General features: G+C 39.5%; 1 protein-coding gene across 6 annotated transcripts in view; it reads right to left on the minus strand.

The window, feature by feature from the left end:
- Tcf12 (transcription factor 12) overlaps positions 1-21,816 on the minus strand; it is a 259,675-nt gene that overhangs the window by 47,950 nt on the left and 189,909 nt on the right. For all 6 annotated transcript variants that reach the window (XM_051140062.1, XM_051140064.1, XM_051140061.1 and 3 more), the window contains exon 8: positions 16,853-16,905. In XM_051140062.1, the coding sequence (XP_050996019.1) occupies positions 16,853-16,905 (53 nt within the window). The remainder of the gene's footprint in view (positions 1-16,852; positions 16,906-21,816) is intronic.

Genomic DNA, 21,816 nt, shown 5'->3' on the forward strand with positions numbered 1-21,816 from the left:
CTTGTACAAGACCACTTCCTGGAGAAAGTGGGCCACCATTTAAGGACCACTTCACCGGCTGGAATGGACTGTGTTTTGAATTGTTTTGTTGTTGTTGTTTGTTTTTGTTACATTGTGAAAAAAAATTTTTTAATTGGAAGTTATCTTCAAAATAAATTACCTGTGCTTAAGATGACATTCTTAAAAAGGAAAAGTTTAGTAACAGACTTTTGTTTATAAAGTTCCTTGGATTTCTCATTTAACAACACTAATTTAGAGTTTATAAAAGAATGTAGCCCTTTAGAACATCTAATATGCAGCAAACAACATAGCGATGGAATGGGAAAAAAGTTTTAATATAAAGAATGAAAGACTGGTAAGTGTAGAGATGAAGTGTGCACTGTGGCTAAATGTGGCTTACCAGAAGCCTCTCCTTACTCTTATGGAATAGTTATGTACTCATGTTAGGACTTTTCTTAGGAAAAAATGTCTCAGATTTTTCTAGATCATCGTAATACTACAAAGTCAAAAGACCTGAAGCTTTGTCTCTAAGTATGTTTCTTTCACAGACACAATTTACTATCTAAAAATTCTCAATTTATCATTTTGTATACATTCTAACCCAGAAAAACAGAGTAACAACCTTTATTTTTCTCAACACCCCCATCAAACCCTCTTTGTACTATTTCTTCCCTCTGTGCTGCAGAGATAACAGCAGGACTGTAAAGAGACACATCACTTTTTAAAAAGACACTTTTTATGAGGCAGAAATCCACTGAAATATTCTAGTAGTCTGTAAGAGACAACACCAAACCAATCAAACAAACAAAAAGCCCTAACAAACGCCATTCTTAGGAAACACACAGCATCAGGCAGTAAGGCCGACTAACACAGGACTCCAGCACGGACAACAGCAAGTGGGTGACAATGCAAGCTCCCTACTCTCCCCACATACAGAAAAGGCCCAGCAGCAGCTGCAAAAGCACATCACTGTGCAGCAGCTATTACATACCAGTCTGCAGAGCACAGGCAACTTCCTCCTCCTGAGACCACAAAGGCCTGTTCCAGCCCTCGGAGAACTGGGTGAAAAGCTTTGATTTACTATTAACAATGCCATGTCTTAAAACCTTTCAAGTAAATTTTAGTGTTTCGTAGACAAGACATTCTTTTTTGCTGAACAACTAAACTAAAAAAAGAAAAATCAACCATCTAAGGAAAAAATTCTTTTTTTCCATTAATTACTAAAACAATCTTACTTTTCAGTAGCAGCTATGGGCAACCAGGAGAAGAGGGAAGCGGCTATGACCTACAACTGTCAGCTATTTCCCTTTCTAGTTGGGATGGCGTTTACAATGGGCAAGAAAAGAGAAACCTGCAGGAGTTAAGCTCAACAGAGAGGGTGTTGCTAGCCTTGCTGGTAAAACAAGCAGCATGATGTGCATCTTCTGAGCAACCATGGCTATTACAATACAACAGTGAGGGCTTAAAACACCCCCACCCCATTTTTATTTTAGAGGCAAAGAGTGTAATAATCTGAGGGCAGCAAACAATCATGCCAACAAAACAGCTCAAAGTAAGACTAGACAAAGTTTTTTTTGGGTGGGGGCTATAAAATCAATAACTGGTTAAATTTTACTGTTCAGTTTAAATGTAGAAGGGAGGGCCAGAGAGACGCTCAGCAGTCGAGAGCACTGGCTGCTCTTCCAGAGAATCGGTTTTCATTTCCAGCACCCACATGGTGGCTCACAACTGTCTGTAACTTCAGTCCTAGTGGATCCAACACCCTCCTTTGTCCTCCTGGAGCACCAGACACACATGTGGTGTTCAGATACACATGCAGGTTAAATACTGTTATACATAAAACAATTTTTAAAAAGATGCTAAAGCCTCCCACCACCCCAGGTGGACTTCCTCTCCCACCGCACACCAATTGTGGTATATACACTACTATCTAAATTGAGAGGAAGTTCAGGAACTCAACAAATCACCCCTGGGCATGTCTGTATAATATTGTTAAATTCTTCTTGAAAACCATAAAATCATTGAGAAAATTACTGGAGAATATATATATATATATATATATATATATATATATTCTCAAGTACCATCTTCTAGAAGTATACCTTACACAAAGAAAACTGAACCGGTTAATATAGATAGTCATTCTCTTTTCCACAATTATTAACTATCTTCTGTGAGAAGGTCTTTTTTCTCTTCTAGGAAAAAACAAAAAACCAAACCCCCAATGGAATCCTCCGTCTATGCAACAGCTGCAGCCCCTGTCCTCGGCGGCTCATCTTACAGGAGATTCTTCCAGGCCATCAAGTGCTGCCCTAGTCAATGCAGTTGTTTCATCTTCTTTTTTCCTTTTAAAGGAACATGTCAGGGGTTAATCTTGAGACTCAGTCTGACAAAATGAAGTCAGCTGGAGACAGGGCTGATTTTCAAACCTGATTTCAGGCAGGCCTGTCGCCTGCGCAGGAGTGCTGCGCTGTTATGCATTCTTTCTCCCGTTTTCCACCCACAATGCCATAGAACACTTATGTCATGATCAGACTAAATATCATGGTGTCTGTGATGTCATGTGATGCCTGCTGCCATGGGGCATGGCCCTACTCAGGGCTATATAAAAGGACAGACCCACCCCTCTCTCCCTCTCTCCTCCCATGTCTGCTTCTCTTTGTAGTACCCTTCCTCCCTTCCCTTCTCTCCCCTGCTCATACAATAAACATCTCACATAATATCTGCTGCCTGGCATCTCATTTTTAATTACTTCTCATGTCACCTAGCCTAACAACCCAAAAAAACACACGTCATCACAAGACGAGAGTCACTGAGCACACAGGCAGTGTAACGAATGAAATGACAGAGACTTTTGAAGAACCTGACTTGGAGCCACACAGCTTTGATTAGCAAACCCAAGATTCAAAGCTTACGGTTTATTGCCTTTCACCATTAAAAAACATTTTTTATTGCCATTACAATAATCATGAGGCAGAGACCTAAACTAGGTAAGTAAATGTTTTGCCTCTTTTCTGAAGATTTAGGGGAAAAAAAAATTTTCACTTAAGTCAACTAGGCTAAAGACTTTTCTGGAAATTTCATATTCCAGGCTTCTCTACAAAAGTATCACCCTCTCTCTTCCTTTTCTTCATTTTTTTGTTGATTGAAAATAGATATTCCTTGGAGAGACAGACAAAATTAATTGGAAGTATGTTTTGCATTTTTTTGGTCTTTTATTTGTTAATATTTATTCCTAGAATTTGGACCAAGAATCATATATTGTTAAAAACATGCTTGTTAAACTATCCTTAAGCAAAATGTTTCAAGTGATATAAAATTCTATAGTTTTCCAAAGAAAACTTAAATAGAATAGAGTCACATATATTGAATTAAAGATAGCTAACAGTTAATCTTACTGTACATTCTTCTAAGCAAACTACATCCACTATACCCCCAAAACCAGCTGACGTAGCTAGAAAAGTAAATATAAACACAACACAAATAATTCCTCATAAAAAGTAGACATTAAAGCAGTGATGGCACTTGCTTTTAATTCTAGCAGTCAGGAGGCAGAGGCAGGTAGAACTCTGTGTTTGAGGCCAGCCTCAAGTTCTAGGACAGCCACGGAGAAACCCTGTCGCCAAGGGGGGGAAAAAAAGTTGACTTTTTCTAAGAAAAGCAGTTCCTAAAAGATAGACTTTAAAAGTAACGAAGCCAAACTTAAAAGTTCACATACAGTTAAGTCTACAATCTTTGAAGGATGAAATTCAGTAAATAACCAATTATAGAATCCAAGGGAGGTTGGGTGAAGAGACGCAGGAGGGTTAAAACCGAAACTCCCCACTGGGGTGGCGCACACCTATAATCCCAGCGCGCAGGAGGCTGAGCCCATAGGACTGCTGGGAGTGTGAGGATAGACAAGTAGAATCTGCAAGTGCACAAATTCAAATGAAGGACACATTCTCCAAGGCCTCCCCTTCACAATTTAGCATGAAAAGAAATGATTTAAGAGACAGACCCAGTGTCCTGAATTTGCAGAATTTGGAGCATTATTACTTTGTCAGGCATATAAAGAAACAAAAGCAATTTTTGAGTGAAGAGGCTACCAGCCCCAATACTTCCACATTTTAAAATTAGTGAAATTGTTCACTCCCTAAGTCCACCACTGATATCTGCTCTACATTAAAGACAACAGCCGCTGATTTCAAATCACAGTGATTTTACAACCACTCTCTAAAAGAACCAGTAAGGCTTGTGACCTTTACTTTGGTAATTCTCCATGGAAAAATTTTTATCTAAGTGTTAATTATGAAGACATACAGCTTAATCACAATCTGCAGACTGTTCTATGCACGGGTGTATGTCATTTGGACGCGAGAGATGTGGCTCAGTGGCAGTGTGTGTTCAGTTTGCCCACAGTCCTGGTTTGACCTCTGGTGTCATCAGCAAAGCAAAGCAAAACAAAACAAAAATTGACTCTCCCTTAAAATCATCACTCAGCACAGAACAAAGACACATGATGAAATTTATTTATCACGTGACAGCAAGATTTTTACTGCTTCTTTATACCTGTCTCAAAATCTAATTTGAGGTATGGATATCCATCTGTATGCTTAATAGAAACCAACTACATAATCTGATTTAGTGGGTAGGAGCAAGAATACTTGTTTAATTCCTCTTTAAAACTACCAAGACTGCTGGGTGTGGTGGCTGGTGGATCGCTGTGAGTTCTAGGCCAGCTTGGCCTACAAAGCGGGTCCAGGACAGCCAAGGCTACAGAGAGGAAACCCTGTCTTGAACAAACAAACAAACATCGAAGACTGTGATGAGGATGTGTAACAGCTGCCTAGTCTCCTGGAGAAGCAGGTTAGCACACAGCACTCCTCTGTCACTCCTTTCACCACTCCTCTATGAGGCAAACTGCCACTACTGCAATCTGTAAGAGCAAAGCAAAGGGTATACTTTCTTTGATTACATACCATCACGACAAATCAGTTTTCTTTAAAATGTTAAAATGGAGGTTGGAGGACACCTTTCCCCAGCATTAATAGTTTTTGCATCTCTTGGTTGTCCATTTCTTTCACCATATGAAGTGCAGTTTGTCACTTCTCATTTATCGCATAAAATAACCTGGTAATAGTTATTAGCAGTGTTGCAACTTCGTAATTTTCCTGCAGGTGGCTCTATAACCATAGGACTGCCTACCGGTGCATATGCACACACATACAACCAAACCAGGTGACAAGGACCCATAGGTCTTAACTTGCCCCAAAACACCAGGAGTTCTGAAATGTGTTCAAGACTGGCACAAGGCTTTGAACTTGTTAAGCAATCTAAGAAAAATTGTAGAAAAACAAAGCTTTTATGAAATCATCTATAAAGGGCAGACAAAGGTTTTAGATTAAGCTTTTAAAAAAACTGTTATCAGTGTCTGATTTCTTTCCTAGGCATGCTCTTTTTCTTCTGGGCTGGTGAAAGTTTAACAGAAGTAGAGCACACCAAGATATCCTGTCATTTCCGTATCTCCTTGCCTAGAACCCTCCACGAACATGCAATACAAAGCTCCACTCTCAATAAAAATTCTTGTTAGTGGTGATGATTTTAAAGATATCTTATCTCTGAACAACTAGTACTAAGACTCAAAACTCACACTTGTAATACTAAAGGGATGCTTTAAGGCTAGTTTCTACCATACTTACTAAAAGCACTCATGCAGCTCCTAAATCTGTCTTATTTTAAAAGAACCGTTTCTTAGTTCTAAATTCTGTTGACCACTCTTTTGTTGTTTTTCAAGATAGTGTTTCTGTGTGTAGCCCTGGCTGTTCTGGAACTCTCTCTCTGTAGAACGGGCTGGCCTCGAATTCAAAGATCCACCTGCTTCTGTCTCGAAAGTGCTACAATTAAAGCAGAGTGGGCCATCACCACTAGGTAAATACCTTTTCTTTTTTTTTTAAATGCTGACCACTCTTAACAACACCCAGATAACATTTCATTTTGAATACACACTGAGAAGGTTTAATAAACAGGGAAGGGGATACAAAGCATGTCGATGCTGCCTTTTCAACCCGGAAAAAAAAATCATGGGACTGCAGCGATGATAGCTCAGTGGTTAAAAGTACTCGCTGCTCTTCCAGAGGTCCCAGGTGTTAGGATTCTGCTTCAGCGCTGTGAGGTCATTGCCTACATGCCACAGGGGCGTGGCCCTGCCCAGTACATAAAAAGACAGACCCATCTTGCCCCACCCTCTCTCACCTCTTACCCCCTTCCTCTCTCACCTCTCTCCTCTGTCTGTCTCTCTGTGAGGCACCCCTATCCCCTTTCCTCCTCTCCTCATGCTCATTTAATAAACTCATCTAATACCCGTTGCCTGGCATCTTATCATCTTATTTTTTAAACTATTAAATTGGTGACGTGACTCAGAAGCAGAATCCTAACAGGTAGTGCGTCATTTTTCAATGACTTTCCTAATTGTTAGGTAGTCTGAAATATTTTACATCTTGTCATACACTTTTTTTTGGAACCAAAAGTTGTTGCAGTTGATGTCCAATGTCCACAGCAGCCTCAAATCTCATTTCCACAATCTCCTGAGCTCTAACATGTACAGACAAGTGAAGTATATTGCCTGTAATATGCTCATTTAAAGCAATCATCTTTCTTAAAAGCTATGGAGTATCTAGAACAATGGCAAGAACAACAAAGGCTGGCACGTACTGATAGGTAAAAAAACTCTTACCCAACTTTGGCATTATTTACTCAATAACAGTTTTGACAGCTTAACAATGTGCGTTTATATGTAGGTCTGACATTTAGATGAACTTAGCTTCTCTAGAAAATGACAGATTTATAGTCAAATCTTTGAAATAACTACAGAAGCCTCTATGGAGAGGGCAGCGAGTAGCTGAGCTGACAAGATAGCCCGTCAAAGGCGTGGACTGGGCTCCTCTGCCATTCTTCAGCGAGAGCTGGGCCTGTAACACGCTTCTTTATATGCTCTGGCTAGAAAATTTAGTAGAGCAATAAAAGGGACTATGAAATGGATTATAAACAAAAATGGCCTCAATGAGCAGGCAGCCTGAGGAGCTCACAGGATGAAAACCAGGCAACAATGAACACCATACCAACCGTACAGTGTGATCTTGATATCTGCTTCCCTAACCCTGAGAGATTCCATCTGTGTTACTATTGTTACGCTTGGGTAAAGCTTAGCTTCAGACACCATTTGCTAACCTAGGACTCCACACCTGAGAGGCCCTGCACGGTCCCAGCTCTAATGGATCTACACTGAAAGCCTATGCTCACAAAAACACAGGACAATATTGGGAAACCTTGTCACCAAAGGGTTTTTATTTTCTAATGAAAAACTGGAGCTCTTTCCCTCTATCTTCAAATATTTATAAAGTTTAAGCATAGGTAATATTCTATAATAAAAGGCTAAAATAAGGCTACAGTTTTCCTTCTCTAAAGGTAAGTCAGATAATCTTTTCAGCTCAGATCATCTTCAAGTCAATTAATCAAGGTCCAGGAGTAAGACAGCTATAGCTATACTACTAATCACACAGATTTATTAATTTATTCAGTATCCTTTAGCAACTGGGGACAGAAAAAAAAAAAAAAAAACAAACCACACTTCCTGCTTTATAAAGTGATCATGGTAAAGAATAAAGTAGATAAGCTGCAAAGACAATACAGTAGGAAGGAAGATGCTGAGTGTATGGTGCCACTTCATAAAGAGTGGCTGTGAAGAGACCCCGATGATCAGAGAGGAAAGCACAGTGCAGGCACAAAGGAATGGGGACAGGAAATACCCAGAAGGGCCTGAGGCTGGACTAAGGGAGGGGAAGATGGCAGAGAGGCTATGTGAGGGAAAGGACGGGTCATGAGGGTCTGGTAAGCCGCTGTCTGCAGGACTTTGAGTGCAGGAATGCTATGGAATGCTATGATGTGACCTGGACTGTTAAGTGGTCTCCCTTCCTGAATGAAACTGCTGAAGGAAAAGGCAAGACTAACTGGGGAGATGTTGCAGTAGTCTAAGAAAGAGAAAGGGCTTGGACAAAATGACAGTAACAAGGTGCCGACAGATGGTGAAGTCTGGAGGGTATTTTAATATGAGAAATAAGGTATAGGAGGCCACATGTTACACTTGTATTCAATGAAACTTTAACTTTTTTCTCTTCTTTAGGAAAAACTTGTCTCTTGTGGTCTTCTGGTTTACACTGATGCTGTTTTAGGAGAAAGTCCTTAAATTCTAAAGGGGCCAATGCCGAATCAATACAGGGTTGACGTTGCTGCCTGGCTTACCTTTCCTGTTGTAACAATACTCTTTAATTTGTGCATAATTTAACAGCATATTTTAGAAGACAAATGAGAACAAAAGTCTGTTACTTATATAAAGATAAAAAAAAAAAAAAAAAAAAGCAGTTAGCATACTTTTCATTGTTTGGACACCACAGAAGGCAACTAAGAAGTGCTGTCCACAACAGGAAATCAGCAATTATTTCTTTCTAGACGAGGAAGGTAACAGCTACACAGACATCATTTCTGCCATACTTTGATAATCTATGACTGGAATACTTTTCTTCTTCACAGGCAGAAGTTTTAACTACTATCTTGTAACTACAATCATCTTGAAGACAGGCCTACGTCTTTGCTGTATTTAAATGTCTAGAGAGCTCTTTACTTTCTGTAAGCACTTGGAACATTTTCCCCTAGACAGGGTTTCTGTGTGTAGCCTGGGCTGTCCTTTGTCAAGTATGCTGGCTTTGAACTCACAGAGATCCACTTGTCTCTGCCTCCCCAGTGCTGAGATTAAAGGCATGCACCACCAGTGCTCAGCTCATTTAGAGCACTTCAGGAGAAGGGACTCACTGGGACCTAATAGGGAATGGTTGTTAATTCCAAAATTGCTGTTCTTGAGGACTGGAGCCTAAAGACAGGGAATACTCTACTACTGAGTGACAGCCCATCCTTGGTTTTTGAAAATCTTAAATATCTTTAATGACGCTGGGAGAAAACAGTTGCTTCTGATTTCAAACAATACTAAATAAAAAAGATCTCAAGCACAAGTCAAAATGTAAGCTTTTACTTACTAACCAGAGTTTTCATCAAAGTTAAAAAGTGAACTATGTAAACCTACATTCATGAAGAGTAATATTGAGAAAATAAATGTTTAAGGCATGTACAAACTATCTTAGTTTTCAGTGTATGTGCTGCACTGTTCCACAGAACACAGATCAGGGCAACTACCTTCAGCTTGTGTCTCACCACAACGTTTGGCCAGGACAAAGGCGACGACTTGAACACACCTACAACGTCAGCAGGGTCATTATCTAATGTAATGCTTAAAGGCCAGAAAAATTGTGACATTCAAGCGCTACGTGGGGACATTTTTTAATATGGCAAGTGATCTTGGAAAACATCTGATGGTACTATAAAAACTGCTCGCTATCCAGGGCCTTGATGACAAAAGTGGCTACGCCTGTTCTGAGTCTAGTGCAGACTGACAACTAGGGTTAGTAAGCCTCGGCTGATCTACTATCTTCAAGTTTTACTGGAACAAAGCTGTGTCTGTGCATTTTATGTCACCTGTAGCTACTTCAGTGCTATTAACACAGCAGTGTCTAGTGGTTTCAGTAGAGACCATCTGCTCCCTCACCCCCATATTTTCTATACAAGCTCATTACAGATAAAGTTGAGCCACTCACAATAAGTGCCTTTAATGTGCACACAGAGGCAAAGAGGCAGAGGGAACTCTGTGAGTTTGAGGCCAGCCTAAGCTACCCAGTGAGACCCTGTCTCAAAAAACAAAAGAACTTTGCTGTGGTATACTGAGGAAGAATACAGAAATATCCTGAGCTCCTGATCTCTCCTCCCACCACACTTGTCTCCATCTCTCCAGTGCTGGGATTATAGGCATGTGCTACTATGCCCAGACAGAATCAAATTATTTTTGAAAAACAATAAAATACTTGCAACACTACAGATATATTGAGCTGGACACTATACATAATACATACATACATATATATATTCAAAATTTTTGATTAGTCAAGAGTTTAAAATATTTGAAATCTGCTTCATGACAACATATGTGGGAGAATTTGAAACAATTTCAGAACTTGTAGTGTTTTAAAAATGGTTGAAAGAGTATATACAAATTTATATGGCATACACTGCAATCCCTGAAACAGGATAAACACAGGAGAACAAACAAATTTCCAAGTATAATCAGTATTAGCTGAACAAAGGTAAGGATCTGTGACAACAAAGGTCATCCTGGCTACTGAGACAGGCCAGAAAGCCCTTCCTGACTTGGAGTGAAATACAGAGCTCACCCCCCACCCCCATGGTAAAAGCTTGAACTGCTTAATATTTTATGTCTTTATCTTATGTTAAAGAACAAGCCTCATCACTGGGCTTGATGGCACACACCTTTAATCCCAGCACTCAGGAGACAGAGGCAGGTGGACTGCTGTGAGTTCGAGGCCAGCCTGGTCTACAAAGCAAGTCTAGGACAGCCAAGGCTAACATAGAGAGACTCTATCTCAAAAAATAAATAAAATAAATAAATAAATAAATAAATAATAAAAGAACAAGCCTCAAGCCAGGTGTGCACAGGCCAGGCATGGTGGCACACACCTTTAGTCCCAGCACTCGGGAGGCAGAGACAGAAGGATTTCTGAGTTTGAGGTCAGCCTGGTCTACAATGTGAATCCAAGACAGTCAAGGCTACACAGAGAATTCCTGTCTCAAAAAACCAAAACAAACAAACAAACAAACCAACCCCAAACTTCAGTCATATCAGCAATGCTAGGCTTTAAGTGCATTCAACCTATACATCTTCTAAAATCTATACAAGTCACACACACAGAGAATGAATGGGCCGCTTATTTAATATGGTTTATGACAACTCAGGGACCCAAAATATTAACAGCTGCAAAGTTCAACAAACCTTAAACGCTATTTCTGGGGCCAGTGAGATGGCTTAAGGGTAAGGGCACTTTGCCATCAAGCCTGAATCAGGGACACACATGGTGGAAAGAGAGAACCAACATCTCTCTGACTTACACCCCTCCACACACACCATGTAAATTATGTTTTAATAATACTGACTACAGTTGAGGCATACTCTTGTTTAATAAAGAGCACAGAGCTGAGAAGGTAATGTGACTGAAGCTGCACAACCACATCTGGAGGAGACAACTGGGTCCACAGGAGGGATGGGCTGGTTTTGTTTTGTTTTGTTTTTTCCCTGTGTTTTCTCACTTTAAATCAGATCAAAGGCTTTGGTGGCTTTTCACAAAAAAAGAACATCTTAGAGGTAAGTTAAAGCCCATCATGTCCACTGATACAATTCTGACACCGCTTCAGCAGTGGGCACCATCAACATCAAATGTGGTCGCTTTTCTTACTGACACATGAACTCTTTCAGTTATAAACTGTACTTCAAAGATTCAACTGCACAGTCAGAGAATGAACTAGCTACTTTGAAAATTCTGTATTAGAACAGACTTCTTACAGAATTAGACTGTGTAACACATGGAACTAAGACTCTCTTCTGCACACTCAGCTACAGTATGACCTCTAGGCTTGTTTGCCCAAGAACTAGTCAGCAAATACCTTGTTGGGTTCACGTTCAAGAACTGCAGAGCTCATTTGTGAAGTCACATTGAAGCTGATATTGCCTTGTAAAAACTGTTTACTCTTCTTTAGCTTTGTTGTGTGCTAGTCTTTGAAGTCTCAGCAATAAACTGTTAATGACAGTGCTTCCTGGCTTGCTGGTGATCCCTACGGGGCGGTCCTTCAGGAAAACGCTACCCGTTGCTGTGCTTCTTGCTATTTTCAGAGATAAACTGGAAGTGGTTCTTTCTCTATAGGTCTAACTCCTGTTGGTGATCTCACTGGTTCAAAGAACTAACCATTTTGTACTTCAGGTTTTTTTTTGTTTTTCAAGACAGGGTCTTTCTGTGTGGGCCTTGGCTGTCCTGGACTTGCTCTGTAGACCTGGCTGGCCTTGAACTCACAGCGATCCACCTGCTTCTGCCTCCCAAGTGCTGGGATTAAAGGCGTGTGCCACCATGCCCGGCTTTTACTTCAGTTTCTTAAGTTAACAATTTCTACCAGCCCTAGAAAGAGCTGCTTGTCATCTCTCTTATTTAAAAAGCCAAGTGTGGCGGCACATGCTTTTAATCTTAGCACTCAGGAGGCAGAGGCAGGCAGATAGCCGTGAGTTCGAGGCCACCCTTGGCTACAAAGTAGTCCAGGGCTGCTGTTTTGATGCAGTTTTAGACTGCATGCTTTTAAATGCTATGGTGCAGGAACACAAGTTTAGGTATGTGGGTTGAAGAAGGCTTTCCAGATTTATCTAGATGGTTACTCTGGGACAGAATTATGATGAAATCTTGCTTCCTACTTCCAAATTCTACATCTTTTGCAGTATATAAAAATATTATCTAGATTCGAAAGTATAAATACCAAATTAAGAGACAGAGTAAGGAAGAGAGAGATCCCCCTACATCTGAGACTGCATTAAGGGAGCTATAATAATGTTCAGCCAAGGGAAGGGGAGAACTATATAGCCCTGAGATGTGAGAAAATAATAATGATCAACATAAATCTAGAGAGCAGAATGTGATTCAGCAAATTTTCCTTCTCTTTGTTTTCTGGAAAAAAAAATCTGATTGAGCAATAATAGCAACTGTAATTTAGCATGCATTCACTGTGTGTCAGGCTCCTACTTACATATAGAAGTGTGGTAATGTATTTGTTTTCATCCTTTCACTTTTAATTTTCTTTTTTTTTTTTTTTTTCGACCAAATACTGACTTAAGAAAAAAAAATTAGGCTATGGTAGTAGAATTTTAAAAAATGAAGAAAGAGGAATTCCAGCGTATACGTGACACACCAAGCAAATACTTGGCACTGGATACTTTCCTAGTGACCTTTGAGACTGATATTTTCACCTTTGACATGCAACTTGGAGAAGTCCTTGCTCAGCATGTATGAAGTCCTAAGCTCAATCCCCAGACAACAAAAATGAGCAAAGCAACCAAACAACCTTAGGCTTAAGGCTAAGGCTGATTTAGCAGTAGAACACTTGCCTAGTGTGCAGAGAGCCCTGAGCTCACTCATGTCTTTATGGTCCAGAGTCACAAGCAACCCCCTTCCAGGTCATAAAAATGAAAAGAGGCTAAAAGTCAGATAAAATTCATTATCTACACAAGGGGAAATTCTGTGTGCCTCTACTACCACACATCCTTAGATAGTGCTAGTTCTTAAACCACAAAGCTAATTACAAACAAAGCTGATCAGTAAAAATGGAACTGGCAGAACTGTTTTAAACTTAATATACTAAATAAGATATTTTTATGAGTAAATCAATATTTATACTTTATATTGGGGGGAGGGTTTCGAGACAGGGTTTCTCTGTGTACCAGGCTGGCCTCAGATTCACACCTGCCTCTGCCTCCTGAGTTTAAAGACATGTACAACCATGCCTGGTCTGAGATTTATATTTTAATATTCAAAGAAAAATGGTGTTTCACATTATTTAAAGCAGTTCTTGTGGCCCTGAGTATGAATTGGAGTTGATTAGTGGCAAAGGCTAATGAGAACACCGATACAGTAAAATGGCAACACTGTTCCTCACACTTAAGAAGTCCCCATACCTCTAAAACAGGGACCCTGAAGCTTTAGGGATGCTACTGAACACACTTATTCCTGTAAATTAAAGAAAGGCTGCCAAAGGAAAAGAGCTGCCCCAATCCCTGCCCAATGTCCCAAACCTCTTTTGCTTTTTATCTTAGCAATGATCTGACATACAGGAAAACCAGGTATACACAGCTGGTGTTCAGAGATTAGGAAAGGGAGGCTAAGGAACCCCCAAAGGGAAAGGAAATCGCTGGCATGCTGAAGCCCCACGTACACCCTGAGCTCTGCATAGTCGCAACACACTCCTATCACTGCAAGCCACGATGCTGGAGGACTGTGTTCAGGGCAGATGTCCCCGTGACCATGGATGCTCAACACTGTCCTTTGCTCCTCCTCTTCTGGAGGAGATGAGATACAGTGAAGTTATAAAAGTTGAACCTACTACAGACTCTAGGAATGCTTAGTTCTAAATTTTGCAAAACATTTGTTTTTCACACTTCTGTTCTTTTTTACCTGCTGGCCCATTTGAAATCTGAACATTTGACTGAATTTTTAGTTTTGGAAGTATGATACTCATTATCCAAATAATCATAAAATAAAACATGCACAATCCATGTTCCTTTTTGCATCTGTTTCTTTTACAGTTTAAAACTTCAAAGGTTTATAAATTTGCATATTCATTATAAGCAGTGAATAGAAAAATGTAATTTTCTTTATTTATTCTGTTTCATTTAGACAAAGTCTTTCTAGGGAGCCCAGGTTGGCCTAGAATACACAGCAATCTTCGTGCTTCAGTCTCTCAGGTGTTGAGGTAATAGGTATAAACACCACTATGCTCACTAGTAGATACAAACATAAACACACGTGTGTGTGAGACAGGGTTTCACTACGCAGCCCTAAGTAGCCTGCAATTCCCTATCAAGACTAGGCTGGCCTCCAACTCACAGCTCTGACTCTCTCTGACTTGGAGTTTGTGATTAAAGATATGTATGTACCAAAGGAGCTGGAAAACAGAATACTCAAGAGGACGCTTGTCTCACATTTTCTAATCATTCTAAAAGTTCATCAAAATTCAGTAGTTCTTCCTTCCTGAACACAAAACAATCAACAGAACTATCTTGAAGTAATAGATGCTGTTATAATAATAATAAAAATGTAAGGAAAAAGGTGCTAGGATTCTGCCCCAGTCTGCCTAGCAACCTGTGATGTCACTGCCCATCTGCCACTAGGCATGGCCCTACCCAGAATTATAAAAGGACAAACCCACCTACCTCCCTCCTTGTTTCTCTTCCTCTCTACCTGTCTTTGTCTCTCTCTGGGGAGTCCCCCTTCCTTCTCTCCCCATGCTCATATAATAAACTTCTCCATATAATATCTGTTGTGTGGCACATATTGCATATTTTATATCATACTTCATATCTCATATTTCATTGGTATTTTTAAAAAGGGTCTACAAAATCTCTTTCCAGGCTTGTTTGTCCATTTTGCTAGTCTGTTTCCAGAAATAAAGTAACGATGGAGCATTGGCAATTATCTTATTTTTTTAAACTAATGTCAGGTCAAGAATAAATGTGGTAGTCTTTTTCTTACTGATTTGTTTTTTTTTTTTTTTAAAGCAGTGTGGTTCTACTAATATTAATATGTAAGTTAACGGTTATTACTTTCACAGAATTATAGTAATAAGTTATAAGAAATTACACTGCTGTGTGTTTTAGCAGTTCTGTGTACCTGACTATGGTTTCTGTTAGGTTATACTACCTACCTACCTTTGCACAGCACATGACTGTTAAAATGTAAATTGTGTAACTATTTTTAGCTGCTGCTGAAATTCCTGTCTTCAGGAATGATTTGAGGCATTGTTCATTTTGTTTATTAAGCAGCTATTCAGCCTGTAGTGGGCCCAAGTGCTTATGCAAGCAAAAGCTTTTAGGATGCTTGCAGCTGCAATTCAACCCTTCAGGTAGGCTGCAGGTTCCGAGCACAGCTGCCGTATGCTTCGTAAAACTCAGATCCATCTGGAATTGAGTTTCAAAGATTTCAATTTGACTTTTCCTGTATCACACAGAAGAGAAGGTGGGAGGGGAAGGGGGCAGGACACAGGAGAGAAGGAATGCAAACAACCAAAAGATAATTTCTCTACCCTTCAAAATAAATAAAAAAGCTCAGGTCCATGCTGCCCCTTCTAGATTGCTACTTATCAAGCAAGATATTCCATTCAGTCCAAACTCCGATGAGCTGTGACTCATCTGGCAGCACCTGCGCCCATGTGCTTGTTAAGTATTGCCCAATAAAAGCCTCACATCCATTTACACAACAAAGAATGTACCCGTCAAGGCACAGGGCCTCAATCTAACAGCTTCACTGACCATTTGTTCTACACACAGAGAAAAGGCCTTCCCTTCTTCTTACCAGAGGTTTTTAAACTGTGGGTGGATTTATATGTAAGTTCATTTACAAATACTTCTACTGCGTCAAAGAATAAGTATATTAACAACACAAACACTCCTACAGTAGTAGGTTACTACAGCCATTAATGACTGTTTTACCGACCTCTCCCAACTTCCTGCATCAAAGCTCTTTATTCTCAAAGGACACGTTTTTGAGCAAGGAGGGATCAACAAACTAGTTGCGTGAAAGCTTTCCTGATGCCAGACTGAAGTTGGGAAAGGCTTAATGAAGGCTTTAAAATCCACAAGGGCTTCACAGTGAACATCTGACTTGGTGATTTATGCATATTAATAACCTCAGTCCTACTGAGGCAAGCTGAGCCAAACATGTCCTCCGAATCTTAATGTCTTTAGCTCCACTGGGATTATTACAAATGTAAATTTCTAAGATTCTCAGCTATTAATCTCTGTCTGTCCTCCTGTTCAGCAACATAATGACTAATTAAACATCAAAAGACCTGCACAGGAGATCTTCTCTGACAGCTACAGGCCTAGTCTTCTTCCCAAGAGGGGAATTCAAATGACAGCGACACGGAGTGACAGCATATGAGCAAGCTACAAACAACTGCACAGAAAACGAAAAGCCTAACATTAAGTGTGGATTTATCTCAATCAATGACTTTGTTAAGCAATGAACAGTTACTATGTTAAGTATGCCTACTGGCACCAATCGAATCCATTCTTGTAGTAAGTGAATACTAAATACTTGACATCAATTTACTTAGCATCAAGTTTATTTTGTTTTGTTTTTTGTTTTTTAAAAAAAGGAGTACTTACAGAAGAAGGTAGGCCAGGAGGCACCTTTCTTACTTTCTTTGCTTGCAAAGGATCTGAACATGGAAAACAAAATGTTATATTAGCATTTATACTAGGGAAAGAAAAAAAAAAAAAAACCAAAACCAAAATAAAACAAAACAAAAACTCCAAACAAACAGAACTCAAATGAACAGCAAACAAGTTATCCCTCCCAATATGACTTCTCTTTTTTCTAACACTGCAAGTGAGCATGGGAATACGAAAATGACAGCACAAGTTCTCCTAAGCTGGAAATGAAGTAAAACAAGAAAGAAAACACACCAATAGACCAAACAAGGAAGGAGAACAAAATGTCTGTAGAGCCTCTTATGCCATGAGTGTTTAAATACTCCACACGTGTGTCAGCGCATTGGAGGTGGAACTCCGTGCAACAGGTTGCCCAAACAGTACACTTCCCCTAACAAAGAGACAAGCTACATCATATGTAGCATATGTTAAAAACTTAGTAACTAACAGTAAATGCTGTATTACAACTTATTCTGCATAAGCTTTGAAATAAAATTTAAGGAATGAAAAACTAAGGTTAGAATAACATCAAGATATGTTCCATAAGCTATGAAATATAGTCAATATGCACATCTTGTATTACAGGGCATGTATTTTGGAAATGTGTGAATAAAACCGAAACTTCAGCACTAAAGTACAATTCAAACTTTTACTAAAGTTTGTATTCCTTCCCAGAAAATGACCACAGAAAGTATATCTCTATTTTGCTTTAAATTGCGCACGTGTGCTCATGTACACATGTTCAAATACAGGTACCTTTGGAATCTAAGTCCAGGAGAGGATACTGAACTTTCTGGAGCTGGTACTACATTCAGATGGTGTTAAGCTGCCACATAGTGTCAGTCTAAACTTGAGTCCTTTGCAGGAGCAGTGTATACTGGTAATTGCTGAGCCCATAGCTCCAGATCAAAAGAAAAAAAAAGTGTATTTTAAAGATAAATTAATATAAATGAAATTAAGACTATTTTTATATGCCTAACGTGGTAACTTAATTTTCCTTGTCTACGAAATTGATCTTTTCCATGTTATTTTTTGAAAAGTGCTACGCATAGCTTTCTAATCATACACAAATAATAGATCAAATTCAGGATTTTCAGAGGCATTCATTATTTAGGAACGGTGAAGTAAAACAAATTCCTTTTTTTTTTTTTTTTTTTTTGAGACAGGGTTTCTCTGTGTAGCCTTGGTTGTTCTGGGCTTGCTTTTGTAGGCCACGTTGGCCTTGAACTCACAGAGGTCTGCCTGCCTCTGCCTCCCTGAGTGCTGGGAAACTCCACATTTTTTAGAACTTAAAAAAAAAAGAAAGAGAGAGAGAGAGAGAGAGAGAGAGAGAGAGAGAGAGAGAGAATTAAATAAGAAAAACATTTTCCTAAGCCAAAGTGATACTACACAATAAAATGTGATTTTATAAGGATTGAAACTTACTTAAATTTGCTCTGGGAATTCTCTAGATGTAATATCCCAGAAGGCTAAAGAGTGAAAACGGCAACTTTATAAGCAGCACGTGGAAAGACATTACACAATAAAAAGGGGCAGCAAGCATTCATCAGTGTGGACATCCCCTCCCCAAGAGGCAGCCTACGTTTCCTTAAAACAGAAGTGCCAAAGAGTCTGTATTTGTAAGATACAGCAGAACCTTTGTTCTTGGTGCAATGTTTCAGCAGTCTACTTCCTTACAACGTATTCCTTGAGCAAAGGCTATACTGTATACACAATCAGTCAAGGAAATGGCTTCTACGGCTTGGAGTTACCTGAATAAAGATTTTCCTTTTGTACCTCATGATTAGCACATACTATCGCCAGCCTGGGATTCATAGTTTAGTTTGGGGAAGTTGCCAACTGCCGTGGAGAACCAGCTGGCTGTGCTCAGCACAAGCCATGTGAGTCTGGGCAGGCGACTTTAACCTTTTGGTACCTCAGTTCCTTTAGATGCATAAACAGGTGGGCACCACCTCTTCTGTGAGTTTCAAACTCTGTGGTAATAAATGAAATATGCTCACTGCATTGCTAACATTTGTGACACATTAATAGTGTTTAAAATGTGTATGAGTGTTTTTACCTGCATGTGTATGTACTACACATGTGTGTTCAGTACCCATGGAGGCCAGAAAAGAATGTCAAATCCCCTAAGACTGGAAGTACAGACAGTTGTGAGCTGTCCTATGGGTGCTGGGAACTGACCCAGGTCCTCTCGAAGAGCCATCAGTGCTCTAAACTGCCAAGCCATCTCTCTTGTCAAATACTTAATAACTTTAGCCCTTACTTATATAGACCAAAACAATTACAAATTAGATAGTACTGCTCCCCAGAATGATTTCCTAAAGCATTTAAACAGTTTCAGAAAACACTAAGATTGGTCTAGTGCCCTCTCTCCTCTCTCTGTGTCTCTCTCTCTGTGTCTCTCTCTCTGTGTCTCTGTCTCTCTCTGGTTTTTCAAGACAGGGTTTCTCTGTGTAGTCTTGGCTATCCTGGACTCACTCTGTAAACCAGGCTAGCCTTGAACTCATAGCGATCCGCTTGCCTCTGCCTCCTGAGCGCTGGGACTACAGGTGTGCGCCACCACACCTGGCTCGGTACAGCTCTTCTAAGTGCTCACATTTTACCAGACACTGAAATGCCAAGGGGAGGCTAAGGCTGAGAACAGCATAATCATCTACTAACTGGTATCCACACAGGCAATGGACAGGATTCCTCTAAGCATCAAGGGAAACACCATATGCTGCATTCCATTTTGGCTCCTCATTTATAACCTAATGTTAACATTACAACCTCACAGAGTTTTGAAAAGATGCAGAAGATAAGCAATAACATTTATAAATCATAGTCAAATAGAAATGAAGTTTTAAGTCATGGGAAACTTGTATTTTAAACCTGGATGTTTATGAAATGTATCCCCGTTCTTTTTTAGTTATTCAATAGTTGTTTTTCTTTGGTAGCAGCACATTGGCACGGACTAGTATGTGATTAAGAGTCTTTGAGGAAGACATTCTTGTAGTCTAACCCAATACAGACTCATGAAGGCCTCTAATGGGCTAACTTATCAGGTGGGCAGGAGGAGCATACATGCAAAACATTTCTTAAGTTATCATTTCTTTAATAACAAAAAGAATGCTGGTTTAAACCACCAGGGCTGACACTAATAGTACCCATACATATTACATAACAATGCTCCTGCAAATAAAGAAATCTATAAGAATTCTCTTGTGGATGTGGCAATCCATCACTGTGTCCTTTCTATGGACTTCACTCATATGTTAGAACTAGAGAGTAGAAATAGCTCACAAAATATATATGGCTTGACAGGAGGTAAATATACTAGCTGGAGGCAGTCAACAAATATTCGTGCAGCCAGAAACTATAGTACATTCTACTTTGGTTTACATTTTTTTTTAGATGTTGGTCTGTATTTATTATAAACATGTTTTACAATTTTAATTTTTTTTAAATTTATTTTTACCTTATGTGCCTTGATATTTTGCCTGCAACTATGTCTGTATGAGGGTGTCAGATCTTGGACTTACAGACAGTTGTGAGCTGCCATGGGGGTGCTGGGAATCAAACCCGGATCCTCTAGAAGAATGTTCTTAGCCACTGAGCCATCTCTCCAGCTCCACAACTTTAATTTTCTTATATTAAAAAAAAATCACTCAAAAATTTCACATTAAAGACTGATTAGAAAGAAAGTCTTTGTTTTTTCTATCATCAACTACCCCAAGGTTATTAAAAAGGTGGCACTTTCAGGCTCACTCTTATGGGAGTGAGATTCTCCCTGTTGGGATAAGAAGTAATTTTCTAGGAAATCAGAGATTACAATCTTTCTTGTTTACATGTGTCAAAGAATCTATGTGAGCATGGAGGTTTGTGAGCATGGCTGTTATTTTATGTACAGTGTGCATGTGCGCTGCTGGCATAGATGGTGTTCTGTGTTGTGTCTGCTGTGTTCTAGAAGAATTATTCATATGACTACTTCCCTCACTGAGGTTGACCTTGTCCATGTAATCCAGACCCCTAACCCCAAAATAAAGCAAGATGAAGGGGGGCAGGGGGGAGGGAGAGAAAGTCTTATAAAACACGCAGCAGCACAAAACAGACTGGTTTTGTAAAGATGGATGAATGAGTGGATTATATGCACATGTACATAATTGATATAAAAAACAAGGCTGTAAAAGAGGAGTATGAACGCTTACTACTTATAGGGGTCCTTTCTGCATAATGTTCTGAACACAACAGTGTGAATGTATTTAGATGCCATTTCATTGTATACTTTCATATCAGTAAGTTATGCACTGTGAATTTTTACCTCAGTTTCAAAGGAAAAGTAGAGAATAGAAGTAATGAGTATATAAATAAACAAACAAACAAAAAACCAACAAAAATTCCCACTGGGAGCCGGGCGTGATGGCGCACGCCTTTAATCCCAGCACTCGGGAGGCAGAGGCAGGCGAATCGCTGTGAGTTCGAGGCCAGCCTGGTCTACAAAGTGAGTCCAGGATGGCCAAGGCTACACAGAGAGACTCTGTCTCGAAAAACCAAAAAAAAAAAAAAAAAAAAAAAAAAAAAAAAACCCCACTGGGCTTAGGCTCACAGAAACGTTAAAATTTATCCCGAGTGAGTAACCTACTATTATTATGTATGTGACGTCTTTTGAGCCTTTGTTTTTATGTTGAATTCAGGATTAAAGCCACAGATTAGCAGGATTATTTCCTGTCATTTATAAATCCCTTTTGTAAACCATTCAGTACTATCTTCATTTATATTAAAAACTTAGGTGTTAACAACAGAACATAAGACTTCCATTTAAGAAGAAAACATTTTTTAGTTAGAAGAAAACTGGGCTAAATCTTCTCAAGGACCAAAATATTGAATTGTTTGCTTAAAATCTATTAAAATTATGGGTTCAGCTGGGCAGTGGTGGCGCA

This window comes from Acomys russatus, chromosome 32 (genome assembly GCF_903995435.1).
Source record: "Acomys russatus chromosome 32, mAcoRus1.1, whole genome shotgun sequence".
NCBI lineage: Eukaryota > Metazoa > Chordata > Mammalia > Rodentia > Muridae > Acomys > Acomys russatus.